A 15327-nucleotide genomic window follows, 5' to 3' on the forward strand; every position below is an offset into this window, starting at 1 on the left:
AGAACTAACAATGTGCAAAAATAGGAAGAACATCGTTTCATAAAAACTGCAATCCACAAGTCCTGGTTTTAGCATTTGATATATGCTTTAAACATTTACCTCAGACTAAATGGTAATACGAGGATATAATGTCTGATGTCTCCTCCACACGCTTAAATATATTGCACGCATTATAGCATTACAAGGATCATAAAACACAAGTTGGTGTTTCAAGTTTCTGCTGCAGCAGAGGCTGGACTGAGAATGATTTCCACGTTATCATGGACTCCTTGCAGCAGAAGCTCACCTTCGTATGTCAATACTTTTCTCTTTTTCGCTGCTCTTAGTGTTCCAACAAGTGCTTCAAATATATTTGCACATTCATCATCGTTAAATAGTGTTCCAAATGTTACCTTCACAATACAAGATGCTTTTGTTAATATCAAGAGAGCGCTATTCAGAAGGGTATAACATACAAGCAAAATTCTCCACCTAAAGATTAAAACATGATAATTACAAATTGCACTCATGCTCATTGACCAGAAAGTAAATTCACCATTTATTTTCCATGAATGCAATCGATTTTACGTGCTGCCTCCTTCAAAAATTTGGACATAAAAGCCAGAATTTACTTATTCTGATGATCATATGCTCTTGGATCACAAATTTTGACTTGTTACTTCAATGAATCACATTGAAAAGTTGAGCATTCTTCTGTTTCCCTGAGCAGATCAACCTTGTATAGAAGGGTTCTACATACTATCTCACCTTCGTAATTTTCAACATAGTAATGATATATTAAGAAGCCGTATTTTTTAAACACCCCAGCATGTTTTATTTCTCTTCTCATTTTATCATATTACTTATATTCTAGTTTTATATCTTTTTTTCTCTCATTCGGGGTTGAAGAGTATTTGGTATAGGTAACTAAAATTGTTTCTAGTGAAGAACAATTGTTGTTGCTTAAGTTTCATTTGATTATTAGCAGGTATTAATTACTAGGGCCTTTTTTTCCTAAGGATCGAATGGTTCTTTCCCATTTCATTCATCCTAATCTATGCAAAAAAACACTGAGGTGGTTTGAATCACAATTTTTCCAAGGAAAGAGGAACCTTTCTAGGTTACCGAAACTCAATTGACTTATCAAAGGCAAGTTGGTCAGAACTCAACTATCTCACCCTCAGTTTTTAATCCAATTCTTGAGAGATCCTGTTAACAAAGTTAAGATCCCTGTGAACAAATTTAAGATCCGATTTTGTTAAAGACCCAGGATCCCATTAACAAACTCACGATCTAGATCTATAAGAATGAAGTAAACAACAGCATATATTATTATGCGTGTATAAGGAAGAGGTGATGAAGAAATTGAGAGCTTGAAATTCCATAAATGTAGATTCATAGCAACATAATAATATAAAAAAAGATTTAAAGATGAGATTTTGTTATAGACCTTGTAAGAACCATCTTCTTGGACCTCGCCAAGCCTCTTGATTTCTTGCTTGAGCCGCTGAACCTCTTCTTCAACATTCATGGTTACAATATCTTCCTCCACCAAAAAATGAAAATATCCCCAGGAGATGTTTTTCAGCGCACTTATCTTAGAATACCTTCACAAGGAATAAATAATAGGCAAATAATATGATACATGAAAATTTCATTCAATAGTGTAAAGAGTATAAATTTATTGACTTTTACATTAAATATATAAGTCAATTATGTATATCCTACTATTGTAGAATAGTATATTATATAGTTGCTTAAATAATTTTTTATTCCCCAAATTGGGAGTAGTATTTATTTTGATCCTCCAATGAAAGATTTTATTTTTTTTAATTTTATGAAATGTTATTTTTAGTTTGTGGGATTAGATATTATATTGTGAATCTAACATATAAAAACTAGTTTTAATTGAATAAAATGTAGAAGTATACTATATTACTATATATAATACAAATGGGTAAAAATATAGATATCTATGGTTAAAAAATATAGACATTTTTAAAATAAAAAAACCATGTGATATATTCTTTTTCGTTATAAGACCGTGTTTTAAAGATGTAAATTTTAGTGGATAAAGAATGTAAAGTTTATAAATAGGTTATAATAATCTCATTATTTATTTTATAAGAAATTTATCTCTAAAAAATTCTTTTATTCTATTTAAGAGTATATGTATGATAAGATATTTGTTTTGATTACAAAGTATATTTCTTGATAAAAATAAAAGAATGTGAAGAAGAATACATCAAAATATATTAATTACAATATTGATGTAGGTAAGTTAACATTTCAATTCATTCTCTTTTTTTCTCGAGACTTGAAAAGAGATGTGATACTCATCAAATTAATAAGAGATGTTGATTGTATACTTTGAATCGAAATCATTGTCACCTCGGTTTAAGCTGCTTTTTGGGGGCACACTACTTTAGGGAGTTAATTAAATTACATTTGTTCATATTTGTATTTAAGTATATGGGTGGATTGTATTGTTGCTTAAATTGCCTAGATGTGTTAGGGCATGATTGTATACACCTACTTGGAATTGCTGAAAAATTAAAATATCATCATGGAGATAAAAAAAAATGAGCTATAATCATCTTTGACCGTATTGGTTTTCTGTATGGTGTATGGTGACTATGCTATCAGAGATGAGAGGAGAGAGAACATGTAAAAAGTAACTTTGGAAAAGATTATTACTGTTATTCATTATACATGCAGCCTATCTAAACAAGGAAGATATATATAAATATGAGTAGGACACCCATGGACCTAGTATAGCAAAAGAGAGCAAAGGCCCAAAAGGGTTCAAATATAAAAAAAAACCCCTTCAAGTTGGTGGATGGATACACCGAACACCAAGCTTGGAAATGAAATCATGAAACTTTTCTTTATCAAGAGTCTTTGTAAGGAGATCAGCTGGTTGATTCTTTATGCTGATGGGCAGCAAGTGGAAGAGGTCCTACTGGATCTTTTCTCTTACGACATAACATTCAATATCAAGATGTTTGGTTCTTTCGTGGAAGTTATGATTTTGGACAATATGGCGAGTGGATTGGCTGTCATAGTAGAGACTTGCAGTCTTGCTGATGGGTATATCAGGTCTTTAAGTAAAAATGTGAGCCATTGGACTTCATAGCATATAGTTGCGAGCGCTCTATATTTCGCTTCAGACGAAGATCTTGACACAGTATTCTGCTTCTTTGTTTTCCACGAAATTAATGAGTCTCCAAGGAAGATGCAGAGTGGCGTGTTAAAACACATGAAACCTAGTGTGAGTCAGAAAATGCTTTGATTTGAATATCAGTATTTTTGGAATAGAACATACCTTGTGCAAGTAATCCTTTAATGTATGTGAGGATTCTTTGGACAACTTGATGGTGCAGTTTCGTCGGTGCTTCAACAAATTGGCTAAGGAACTATACAGGAAAGTTTATGTCTGGTCGGGTATTAACTAAGTATAGCAGTCTTCCAATGACTCTACGATATGTATTTCTGTCATGCATTGGTGCATTCTGAATGAAAAGGTTCTCATTCTTCTTGATCATAGGGGTGCTAACAGGTTTGACGCTCAGCATACCTGCATCAGACAAGATCTCGAGAGCATACTTTCTTTTGACAAATGTGGATATCACTTTTGGTTCTAGCAATCTCTAAGCCTAAGAAAAACTTCAGTTGACCGAGATCCTTTATTTTGAAAATAGAATTCAGCGAACTCTTAACCTCATTAATTTCATTTATGTTATTTCTAGTAATCAAAATGTCATTTACGTATACAAGAAGGGCTATAAAGGATGTTTTTGTTTTCTTTACAAAAAGGGAGTTATCAACCTTGGATTGATTGAAATTGATGGTGTAGAGATAGGTATTGAGTTTGTCATACCATTGTTTACTTGCCTGTTTCAGCCCATATAGAGATTTGGTTAAGCGACAAACTTGATGTGGCTTATCAGTATTTATTATGGGTGGTAATTCCATGTAGACCTCTTCTTGTAAATGTCCATGCAGAAATGCGTCGTTTACATCGAGTTGCTAAAGGTGCCAATCAAAAGCGGCAACAACAACAAGGATGACTCTAACAGTAGTGAGCCTTGCCACGGGTGAATATGTTTCCGTGTAATCTATTCCTTCATGTTGAGTGTATCCTTTAGCCACGAGCCTCACTTTATATCTCTCTATCTCTCCATTTGCTCTCTGTTTAATTTTGTACACCCACTTGCAACCGATAACAACTTTGTTTGGAGGTAGATCTGTGACTTCCCATGTTTTATTGGTCCCAAGAGCTTTTATTTCTTCCTTCATAGTCTTCATCCATTCAGGAAAGAGTTTTGCTTATTCATAACATTTTGGCTCGTTTTCTGAAGAAATAGACATGATATATTTCAGTTGTTTTTCATAAAGACCTTTGTAAGATAAGACTGAGGGAAGGGGATATCGTACCACTTTATTTTCTTCAGAACTCCCAGCATTTGAAGTTCCGATGATTTGATGGTGGTAATCTTGCAAAAAAGTTGGTGCTTTTTTTACTCTAGTGGACCGTCTTGGTTCCTCCACTTCAACATATTCTTCCGTTTTAGTGTGTTCCTTAGGCTTTTCTTGTACTGGAACGTCCCCAAAAAGATCCATGCATTCATTATCTCCTTGTAAGGTTGTCTTATCATCTTTTTCCTCCAAGTTGCAAAATAATGTTTCATAAAACACTACATTCCTGGATACAAAAATCTCCCTAGTATGAATATCTAGGACCACATAGCCCTTAATTCTTTGTTTATAGCCCAGAAAAATACATTTTTGGGCTCTTGTATCAAGCTTGCGTCTGTTCTGTTCAAGGGTGGAAGCAAAGCAAAGACATACGAAAACCTTTATATAAGAGATATCGGTATGCGATTATGCAACAATTCATATGGAGAATTATTTTGTATAACAGGAGAAGGTAAACGATTAATTAAATGTACATAATGCATGATAGCATAAGACCAAAAGATTTTGGGATACCATGTGAATCATAAAGCTCTTGCCAGCAAAATTCTTTTCCATTTATTGTATTGGTTCTTAACAAGAATGAAGAAATTTTGCAAAAAATCTTTGGTATCACTCTTACTTTTCATCAAGTATATCCATGTATATCTACTATAATCATCAACCATAATAAAAAAATATATTTGTGTACATGTATAGAAGTGAGATAAAAAATATGTTCACTGCTGGACTTACTAAGTGAAAAAGGAAGGTTACGCTAGCTACTTAGCTAAATGATAAGGAGCACAAACATGCACACTATCAAAATGTAAATTGGAATATTTTTTGTTCAGGTTTTCTAACACTTTGTTTTGTTTGAAGGGTGACCCATTAATTAGCAAATTTTTTAAAAGAAAAATTAAGTGATTCTATCACTCATTAATTTAAACAGTTAATTTACGATAAAATAAAAAAAAAATAAGATTAACAATATGTCAGATGCATCCTTATTCTTTTTAAGAGATGAAATTAAAGATTTTCTCTTACTAAGAATCACTTATTTAATTTTTCTAATACCACATATAGAAGCTCTAAAAAAATATTGTATACCTGTTTTTACTAAATTTAAAAAATGAATTATTTTTTAAATTTTTCTACAAATATTTAAAACTATTTTTTTTCTTTATTCTATCCCAAGACTTAATTTTGTTTTGTCAGAATTTTACCTATAATCAAACTTATATGAGATTTGGTTTTCTAATTTTAACTTTTTCTTTTCACATCTAATTTACATTTTTTCTTAATTGTTTAAATTAATTTTGTTACCTCTAATTTTTTTTAACAATTTGTAGAAATATGAAAAAAAAATCAGATGCATAAATGAATTCAAAATTTTATTTAAAAAAATTATACTGAGACCAAGAAGTATTGTTTGGATGGTTGCTCTAACTTCAAATTGTTATGTGCCCACACAACATAAAGCCATGTAATAGCAGAAAATAAACACACAGAATCTGAAAATGGATGATGAAATTTATGAAGTTGGTGTGTGTGTGTGTGTGTTTTTTTTGTTTCAGCAGCAGTCTGCTCTTGACTCTTTGCTTGTCTGGGTTGTGATGTGTTTGGTATACAAAACATCACTCAATCAATAATTTCCATTTCTAATATTTTTCAATTTTTTTTTTTCCTTTCCACACTCTCTCCCTTTCCTTCCAATTCTTCCTTCTCTCTATTCTCTCTCAACCCCACTCTTCTTCTTCTTCTTTCTCTCCTTTTAGGGTTTCTTCCCTAAAATTTCAAACGGGTTTTCAAAATTTTCTGCAAGTGATGCTCCAGGAATGGATATGGTGAATAATCGATGCCAAAACGGGGAAGAGCCGCAGGTGGATGTCCTCAGTTACGCCAATGGTTCCGATGAAGGGGAAGAAGCTGCAACTTGTCCGCCTGTCCATGCTTCTTCTGTTTTGCACACCAGAACCAGTGAACTTACCATTTCCTTTGAGGGCGAGGTCTATGTTTTCCCTGCTGTTACTCCACAAAAGGTTCCTTCTATTCACTCACAGCTTTTTTATTTAATTAGAACAACACCTTGTCTCTATTAGTGTGGAGAGTTGGCACTCTGTCCAGATTGAAGTGTTTGAATTTGGTTTGAGGGATCCTTTGAGGGAAAAATTAAAAGAAAACAAAAATTGTTGCAGAAGGTGGCCCAAGCAGTGGTTATTGAAATGGTTTAAGGTTTTTGCATAGGGTAAGTAGAGAGATTTCTCAATATAGTTATGGGCTTGTAGATTGTAGTTTTTTTGCTTTTCTAGGTTTCCGTGTTTGTAAGGGTATAAAAAAACAACTGAAAGGAATAGGTTTTCGTGTAATGAAATTTCTGTAATTGTATTATTGGTAATGCTCCGATATTGTCATGCATAACATAGAAGACATTATCAGAGAAGCCAAGAGAAGAATCTCAAGAGGAGTGGTTCAACACATTCATTTCTTCTCTCTCTTTCTATAACAGAAAGTTATATCTACTGCTATTTCCCTTCCAGACATAATCATTCAAATGCAAATTGGTTATTTTTAACTTTGAGCTGTTCCTGATTGTTGTCATGCTGGTTGTTTGACATCTGTTCTCTGATAGCTGTATTTTCAATTTCCTGTTTCACACTTTGTTCATTTATGTTCATTACAGTGTTGTTTCTGGCTTCTCCTTTCTGCATTGTATTGACCCATTAATTGGTTTTAATTGTTTGATTACGAAAAATTGATGATTTTCTGATATCTGACTGGCATCTATGCTCCAACTTCAATGTGGGTTTCAAACTTTTGAGATGACCACAAGTGATCACTTGTCACCACTTAGATTATTCCATTGGATTGGATGTGACTCTAGATTAATTATAATAAAAGTGCTCTACTTGTGCATATTTGCTCCACTTCTATAAAATGATTGGACAATTTTAAAAAGTTTGATAATGTCTTTTTTTGCCTGAAATACAGGTGCAGGCTGTATTATTACTGTTGGGAGGGCAGGAGATGCCCAATACCGTCCCCACCTCAAACTTTTTGTTGCAGCAAAACAGTCAAGACATTAGGGTATGTCTTCAGAAATTGTTTTTCTCTTTTATATATTTTTCTCTAACTGTTTAAAGTGTTCTAAAAATTGTTATTATATGACAGGAAATCAATGATCCTTCCCGATGTTCGAAGCTTTCCCGAAGAATTGCATCTCTCGTTAGGTTTCGTGAAAAACGAAAAGAGAGATGTTTTGAAAAGAAAATCCGATACTCATGCCGTAAAGAGGTAGCCCAGAGGTAGGTGAGGGTAGTTGGGAAGCAGAGCCATATTTTTTTTCCCCCAAAATTATTGACTCTCTTGTTTCACACTTCTTCATTTTATGTTTTGAATTGCTGTACATACATTTATAAAGTGTTGAAAAGTACATATTTCGTTATTATAGTGAATTACTTTCCCCTACGATGAAAAATACTTAAATTGTATTATCATCTCTTATTCTAGAAGCTTATCTTTCCCAGGTGATTTACACGTGATATAATTTAGTTCATTTTGATGTCAATGAGTTTCTCACCGTCATCTTTTCTCTTTTCTTTGATCTTAACATTATTGTTGCCCACTAATTTTGAATCCCTTTTATTAACAAGATGAACTAAAGATTTCAAGTGAAGTTTAAAAACCAATAATGTGATTATACAAAACTTCATTGTACTCATAAAATCCCACCAATAATGTAATTTATAAGATTAGCTTCTGATAACCTTAGAAGTTTATTTATAGTTATTCTATTTGTTAAAGGGTTTTTTGGTTAAACACAAATTTTGAGCTGACCTGATATTGAGTAAATACCTGGTTCATATATGTGCTTCACAGGTAACATTCACACCGATGCCTGTGCGCATATGCAACCATTTATGTACATTGGTGATTGACATTTTATTATGATGTCTCTGTCTTGTAAAAGCATTAGCTTTCAGACTAAGAATTAGATTTTTACTTTTGACATACTTTAATGCTTTGTTCTCTGGTTTAGGCTGATTTTCTTGGGATTGTTTTGTTTGTCTTTTAGATGATTTAGTCCGATTTACTTGGGATTGACAATATTTGGTTGGTTATCTAATAGGATGCATCGTAAGAATGGACAATTTGCATCACTGAAGGAGGATTACAAATCTCATGCTGAAAATTGGGATTCAAGCAATGGTACTCCTGACCCAGAATATAAGTGAGTTTCATAGTTGTACCTTTTGTTAAAAAGAGATGAATGCAATAACTTTTATTCTTAATCATTCATTGATTAGTTCTAATATGATTATTTGTTGTGTTGCATCTCTGCCATTGTTAAGTGAACGTAGATGCCAACATTGTGGAATTAGTGAGAAGTCTACTCCAGCCATGCGTCGGGGACCAGCAGGTCCAAGATCACTATGCAATGCCTGTGGACTTATGTGGGCTAATAAGGTAATTAATATATGTTTTAGCTTAGCTTGGGACTCATTTTTTGCCATTGATTGTTGCAAGTGTTGCTTTCCAGAATCATATATGATATATCGGTCTCCCTTTTGTAACTTTATTTTAGACTAACTGATGGCCATGTCTTAAATACTGTGTTAACTGGTATTACCTCAAATGTTAGTAAACCAATATTTTAACAAGATTTCTTTTTAACCTTTTGTCTGCTCTTAATGCCTAGACTTTCATCTCTAGTGATTTGTTAATCATTCCAAATGTGATTATCAGTTTATGGGTTCTTTAAGGTCATATTTTGTATCATTGTCGGATAAAATAAAAGGAAAATTCAAAAGCAATACTACCTTTTTGGCATCTCGGACAAGTGATAACTATTTATGAATTATAATTTGAAAGTAAGGTTTCTGTGTCAACCTGAAGAATACTTATTTATAGGATGCATAGTTTTTCTGTTTCAGCAAGAAGAATAACAATGTTCTGTCTATATTCAACATCCATTTTATCTATTGCAGTTATCAACTCATTGTTAATAGTAGTCCTGGAATTTTGAGAATGATGGTTATTTTGCATGTCTGGATTGTTGTGGCCATGAGAGGATAGTTTATTACCGTATCAACTTGAACAACTTCATGTTTCCATCTACCCAAGTACTGATCTTCATTTTCATGCTTTATTGATTTGAAGGGAACTTTGAGAGATCTGACCAAAGCAGGAAGGATTGCTTTTGAACAAAATGAACTGGTATTTTTTTATTTTTCTTATTGTCATACTTTCTCCCACTATAAATCACCAATATTTAAATATATTGTCTTAATGCTTTACCACAAAATGGATAGACAAATTCCTCCAGGGCATTGTCTATGTCACACTTTTAAAAACACTCAAGTCCTCTTTGTGTTAAAAGCAAGATGGAACTGGATCCTATTGGGCACTTGCTAGACCGTCTAAAAGCAAGATTGTAGTTTTTGCTGTCAAATTAAAATGATATTCATTGTAGATCTTCTAACCAATGCTAGACCGTCTAACCAGTGTTAGACTATCTAACACCAAAGAGATGATAGTATAGATAAGGTCACGACCCTCAACAAATCTCATAGTGAAATCAGTCAAACAATGTTTATAATCAATCTACAAGCCACAATAACAATAAAATAAAAGGGGGTTGAGATTGTTGTGCAGAAAAATAAAGTAGAGATAATAAGACATTAAAAGGAAGTAGGTTGACTCTCAGGTTTATTCGACAATGAATTCATCATTGATTTTTTTTATGATTTTCACTTTTTCAATCCTCACCTCACACAATGTCAAAATCAAACAAGTGTCAATCAAATTCAACAAAATCTTATCAACAAAACAAGCGTTCATTGATGTATTCATTATTTCACTAGTTCCAACTTCTACTTGTAAGTGTCGATCTTCTACCTCTTGAATTAAGCAAACAAGAGATTGATTAAGACTAAATGAATTAACCAAAAACTCCAATTAAAGAAAAGAAATGAATCCTCAAGAATGGTTCGAAAGACAATTCTTTTGATAGAAACCAGATTTCAACAAGAGCAACGGTAAAACACAATCTGATACAAAGAATTTAAGAATAAAACTTTCTTGAACAGAAAACTTAAAATGAATTGTGAAATCACAAGAGAATCAACCTCAAGAAGTTTAGTCTTCCATACATAGCCAAAACAAAAGGATTATAGCAAGAAAATAAAAAAGTAAGAAAACTCTAATGTTCTGTTTTTCGAATGCTGTTGTCAAGCTCTGAAGCTTGATGATTTCTCCCTTAAGCTTGTATCTTTTTATAGGTTTTTCTGTTCCAAGGATCTCGAAAATATGTTTATGTTAAAAAAAAATTCACATTTTCTCAGTTTCCAACCTTCCTGAATTCTCGGATTTTGTTTCTTTGTATCTTTTGCAGATGATTTGTTTTCAATTTTGTTTCTGAAATATAGATTTTATTCTCTTATTCTTCTTCTCCTCATATTTCATTTTCTGTTTTGATTCAGAGAAGCAATTTGAACTTTCGCATATTCGGCTCTCTCGCAGAGGTAGAAACTTCCTTCAGACCGTCTATCCTAAGAAATATTAGTCTACTACAAAACACAGAATTAATAGAAATAACATTTAAGGTCCAAATAAATCCAATTAGATGAATCTTGATTAGAACAATGGGTTTATTCATGATTACAAACTTAGAATCTATGATTAAAGCTATTAAGTGGCCATGCATGAGATGATCCAAATGGAAATATGTATTTAGTAAGGATGTGTTGCTCATGGCTAGGTAGGACAAAGTTTAGAGGAGACTTTATTTATGCATAGTTATATACACATTAAAGTAAATATTTGTTATTAGTTGGTCAGCTGTATAATATGTAAAATATAGAAACATTCTTATTTTGATACAACTGTTTTCAGAAATAATTGTTGATTAAATATGACTAGAGGTTTTAGGAGATGACAACATGAAAATTTTGACAGCAGTCAACATTATTCAACATAAATGCTATGCATATATAGCTTGTGTCTATTCCCTACTCTTTTTTGTTAGGACTACTTGCTCAAAATCTGAAGAAATAATTTATTCTGTAATTTTGCTCCTAGTGGTCTCAAATTTGTACTTTCAGATGAGTTTTGCTCAAAAAGATGCTGGAATTTCAAATCTAACAATATTGTCTATATTCTAAGGATACTTCAGCTGATATAAAGCCTTCAAAAGCAGAAGCAGAACATTCTTGTGCCAAGCAGGACAAAGAGGTATTTATGTTGGAATTTTCTTTATCAAATTAATAAAAACTTCATTTTGTTTATCTATAACTGTTTCTTTAACTCTCTTTTTGACATTAGTGGTCTCCTTCCTTGTTACCAAACTTTGACAAAGGGTTGTAAAACTGCATGAAAACCCTTCATATTTTTAATATCAGTATATTGTTTTCTGAGGATCCATACAGGGATTTTTTTTTTCTCAAATTTGTGCTTGCTGATTTATCAATTAGTTGACTTTTGAGTACTGTTTGCATGACGAAACATGGATCCTCATGCTAATACTGTTTCCTTGGCTGTGGATTTGTAATTTTTATTTTTAATTTATCAGGGAAGCCCTCATGAAACAAAGCCTGTGCAAATGGATTCCAGACGGTCACCCGAGAAAACAAATGAGCAGGTTTTATCTATTTGTCTGTTCACTTTAATTTATTTATTTACATTTTCTATATAATTTAATGGAACTCAATTTTGCTCAATCTATGATGAAGAAATTTGTCCTATTTGCTTATATGAGATTATGCAATTTACTTTCATTAAATAGATTATGCAAAATTTGACAACTTAATTAACTTTTAGTTTAGTCCCTACTAAAATTGTGTTTTAGGTCTGGTGTGGATAACGATACATTTTTTTTATGTCATAGTCCTTTGGTGTGTTTATTGTAGCTTATATGACATTTTGATTTTGGAACTCGGGGTATTATTTCAAGAATATACCTTAAAAGTTTTTCAGCTTTTGAATATTGTCCTTCAATTTAATTTTATGATCTACAGTTTATCGTCGGAACTGCTGAATCAGTTACTGACAACTTGCCCATCCAAGTGGAGAATCATGCTCTTAGTCTGCATGGGCAGGTGTATTCCTTTTTCTTTCCCTAATCAACCAAGAGGTATCCTTTGAGATGGTTAAGTCGTGTTGAGATGATAGGAACTCATTGGACAATTGGTATGATTTACAGGATACTACTCTTGAGGATCTTGCTGATGCTTCTGGGACCGAGTTTGAGATTCCCGCAGGTTTTGATGAACAGGTATATGTTAAAGCTGATTGATTTGTCACCATTCCTGAAATATATAGGAGCTAAGCCATCCGATCCTTCCTCTACCCTTTATCTATATTAGCTTTACTAATAGTTCACGATACACACAGGTTGACATCGATGATTCCAACATGAGGACATATTGGCTGTGAACAAGAGATATTTCTGTCCTCAATCAGCAGGTTTGTTCCCAATGGAAACGCATATGCACTGCTGCTTCGACTAACATTGGACTTCTAGGAATAGTTTATGTTTTATAGACAAACTATTTCTGGAAGCACTGTGAATTATATGATTGTAGACTTACAATTCTCATACATGAGTTCCTGTAAATCCCTTTGGGACCAGATTTGGTTTATATATAATGTGAATAGTTTTTTTTTTACCTTCTGCGGTATTCAACTTTGATTTTGTATTCTTTTGTGGTAACGCAAATAAAAGGTATAATTAGATGGGAGATTGAATATGAGCATTCAACAAATTCCTAGTTACATAAGATTCACACCTCATTACGTTTGTCCACATGAAATGAGCACATAAAAAATGAGAATAAGCTAAACACTGCGAAATAATAAAAAAGGAAGTCTTTGGGCTGTGAATTTTTAAAATTTATTTTTGGTTGTACACTTCATGGTATTACATCATTTTAATTGCTTTAAGCAACTTGATTATTTTAAGATAATAAGTGTAAAAAGTTTGTTGGGTCTAAATGGATTTTATACAATTTTCTTTTACATTTTGGTTCTTGTTTTTATTTTAATCTCTGTAATGTATTCAGTTTTGTGTTTAGCTTTTATAATATTTTATTAATTTTGAATTGGATTTTGCAAAATTTGAAAAGAAGTAAACAAATTATTCACATGTGACAAGAAACTTTATAAATATCATAGGAGACAGCTTCCCATTGGTGTTGTACTTAAAATTGCGTGGGATTCAAAATAAACAAAAGGTTGAACTGCAGAAATACATGTCATCGTCCTTCACAGCCTAAGAAACCAATAATCATATATGGTTGTTTCTTACAGGACCTCCATAGCTTCCCATATGTGAGGGGAAAAAATTATTTTTTCTTTAAAAAATACATTATGAATTCTATAATCTTCAAAGATATTTTTAAATTTAAAAATACTTTCTGAGTTCTACCATCTGAATATACCTTCTGAATTTTCATAATGATTTTTTAAAAAAAAAATTATTATAGATTATAGAATTCAAAATATATTCTCAATTTATAATATCTTATGAGATTTATAATCAGAATTTTTTTCTAAAATAAAAAACATCAATAAAATAAAGGATATTTTTTATATTTTAAGAAGTATGGGTGTGAAAAGAAAATATACATGAAGAAAATGCCTCGTATACTGAGGGGATGAAACAATAAAGGTAAGTTTGTAACTTTGATACCATGAAGAATAGGTTGGGTGGGAAAGTAGAGCTTCTCTTGCACTTTGCTTAACTAACATCCACAGTTAGATCTCTCATATAAAAATTATGTGCTCACAGTTTTATTCAATTATGCTTTCCCCCAAAATTTAGGAGAAAGATGATTTGAATATTTTTAATTTATTTTTAGTTCCTTAAATTTGAAATAATTTTGATGTTAGTCTCTCAATTTAAAATTTGTTGCTTTTAATTTCTTAAATTTATGAAATTTTGTTTCTCAACTTTATCTTAAGGACTAAAAAAGTATGTATGTTCTTCTCTCTTTAGTCCTTCAAATTCATTATGGACTAAAAAAATTTAAGTTGGAGGATTACAACCAAAATTACTCTAAATTTGAGGAATTAAATCAGAAGATCAAAACTAAATTTACTTTAAATAAACATTACATTTCAAATACGAAACAATTAAAAAATTGTTTTAATTTCTTAAATTGAGTATTTAGTAGCTATATGTCGCATCGAGGGATTAAAATTCAAAATGGATGTGTTGGGCAGTTGTGTACAAGCTAAGAGCATCTTTAATTAGATATGATTCACTTGCTTAAACTTTAGATTTAGCAAGCAAGCAATTAACAAAACTTAAGGTGTTCAATGGATAAGGTATCCAATTCCCAATACAAAATATATTCTCAATCAACTACATTTAGCCAAAATCTTTTCCAAATTCAATATGAAATTTGGTTATTGGAAAACCCAAATACAAGAACTAGATAGTTATAAAATAACAGTCACTTATTCTTTTGGACAATATGAATGGAATGCAATGCAATGTCCTTTGATATTAAAAATACTCCTTCTAAATTTTAAAATATTATGAATGATATTTTCAATCCTTATTCAAATTTTTTCATTGTTTTTATTGATGATGTGCTTATCTTTTCTCATTCTATTGATCAACATTTCAAACACAAAGATAGTTTTGTTAATATTATCAAAAGAAATGGTTGCTAGTGAACACTAACTCCTATATATTGAATTTGCTACCAAACCAAATTATTGATTAAACCCAACTACAAAGGTTATTAAGATGTCTCAATTATTTTATTGATTTCATCCCAAATTTAATCAACATCATTTTCTTTCAATAATATATTTTTCTTTTCATTTTCAATATTATGTATACTACCACCTCTCTATAATTTTTTTTCTTTAATGCTTACATTTTAA

The 15327-nt window shown here is 31.7% G+C and overlaps 2 protein-coding genes across 3 annotated transcripts; one reads left to right on the top strand and one right to left on the bottom strand.

Annotated features, from left to right (window-relative positions):
* Positions 1-13: 13 nt before the first annotated feature.
* On the bottom strand, positions 14-1614 carry LOC137811895 (costars family protein). Its single transcript, XM_068613757.1, has 2 exons — positions 1430-1614; positions 14-392 (listed from the first exon to the last, which is right to left on the bottom strand). Exons 1-2 carry the CDS (start codon positions 1508-1510, stop codon positions 210-212), a joined length of 264 nt encoding a protein of 87 aa, XP_068469858.1. The 5' UTR covers positions 1511-1614; the 3' UTR covers positions 14-209.
* A 4247-nt stretch (positions 1615-5861) lies between these two features.
* Positions 5862-13100, top strand: LOC137811896 (GATA transcription factor 19-like). Of its 2 annotated transcripts, XM_068613758.1 has the most exons (12): positions 5862-6476; positions 7426-7521; positions 7606-7739; positions 8564-8665; positions 8787-8901; positions 9595-9651; positions 10917-10958; positions 11599-11667; positions 12005-12073; positions 12450-12530; positions 12635-12706; positions 12826-13100. In XM_068613758.1, exons 1-12 carry the CDS (start codon positions 6273-6275, stop codon positions 12865-12867), a joined length of 1083 nt encoding a protein of 360 aa, XP_068469859.1. In that variant the 5' UTR covers positions 5862-6272; the 3' UTR covers positions 12868-13100. The 2 variants fall into 2 exon arrangements, with proteins under 2 accessions (XP_068469859.1, XP_068469860.1); XM_068613759.1 differs by lacking the exon at positions 10917-10958 and having other exon boundaries at positions 5940-6476.
* Positions 13101-15327: the final 2227 nt, after the last annotated feature.

This window comes from Phaseolus vulgaris, chromosome 2 (genome assembly GCF_000499845.2).
Source record: "Phaseolus vulgaris cultivar G19833 chromosome 2, P. vulgaris v2.0, whole genome shotgun sequence".
Lineage (NCBI taxonomy): Eukaryota > Viridiplantae > Streptophyta > Magnoliopsida > Fabales > Fabaceae > Phaseolus > Phaseolus vulgaris.

What these genes read in the sequence shown, in the direction of transcription:
- LOC137811895 (XM_068613757.1), bottom strand. Translation starts at nt 1,510, where the DNA reads ATGAATGTTGAAGAAGAGGTTCAGCGGCTCAAGCAAGAAATCAAGAGG. An exon ending in AAGAAGATGGTTCTTACAAG is followed by an intron (nt 393 to 1,429) that starts GTCTATAACAAA and finishes TGTATTGTGAAG; the next exon opens with GTAACATTTGGAACACTATT.
- LOC137811896 (XM_068613758.1), top strand. Translation starts at nt 6,273, where the DNA reads ATGGATATGGTGAATAATCGATGCCAAAACGGGGAAGAGCCGCAGGTG. An exon ending in ACTCCTGACCCAGAATATAA is followed by an intron (nt 8,666 to 8,786) that starts GTGAGTTTCATA and finishes GCCATTGTTAAG; the next exon opens with TGAACGTAGATGCCAACATT. An exon ending in CTTTTGAACAAAATGAACTG is followed by an intron (nt 9,652 to 10,916) that starts GTATTTTTTTAT and finishes GTTTTGATTCAG; the next exon opens with AGAAGCAATTTGAACTTTCG.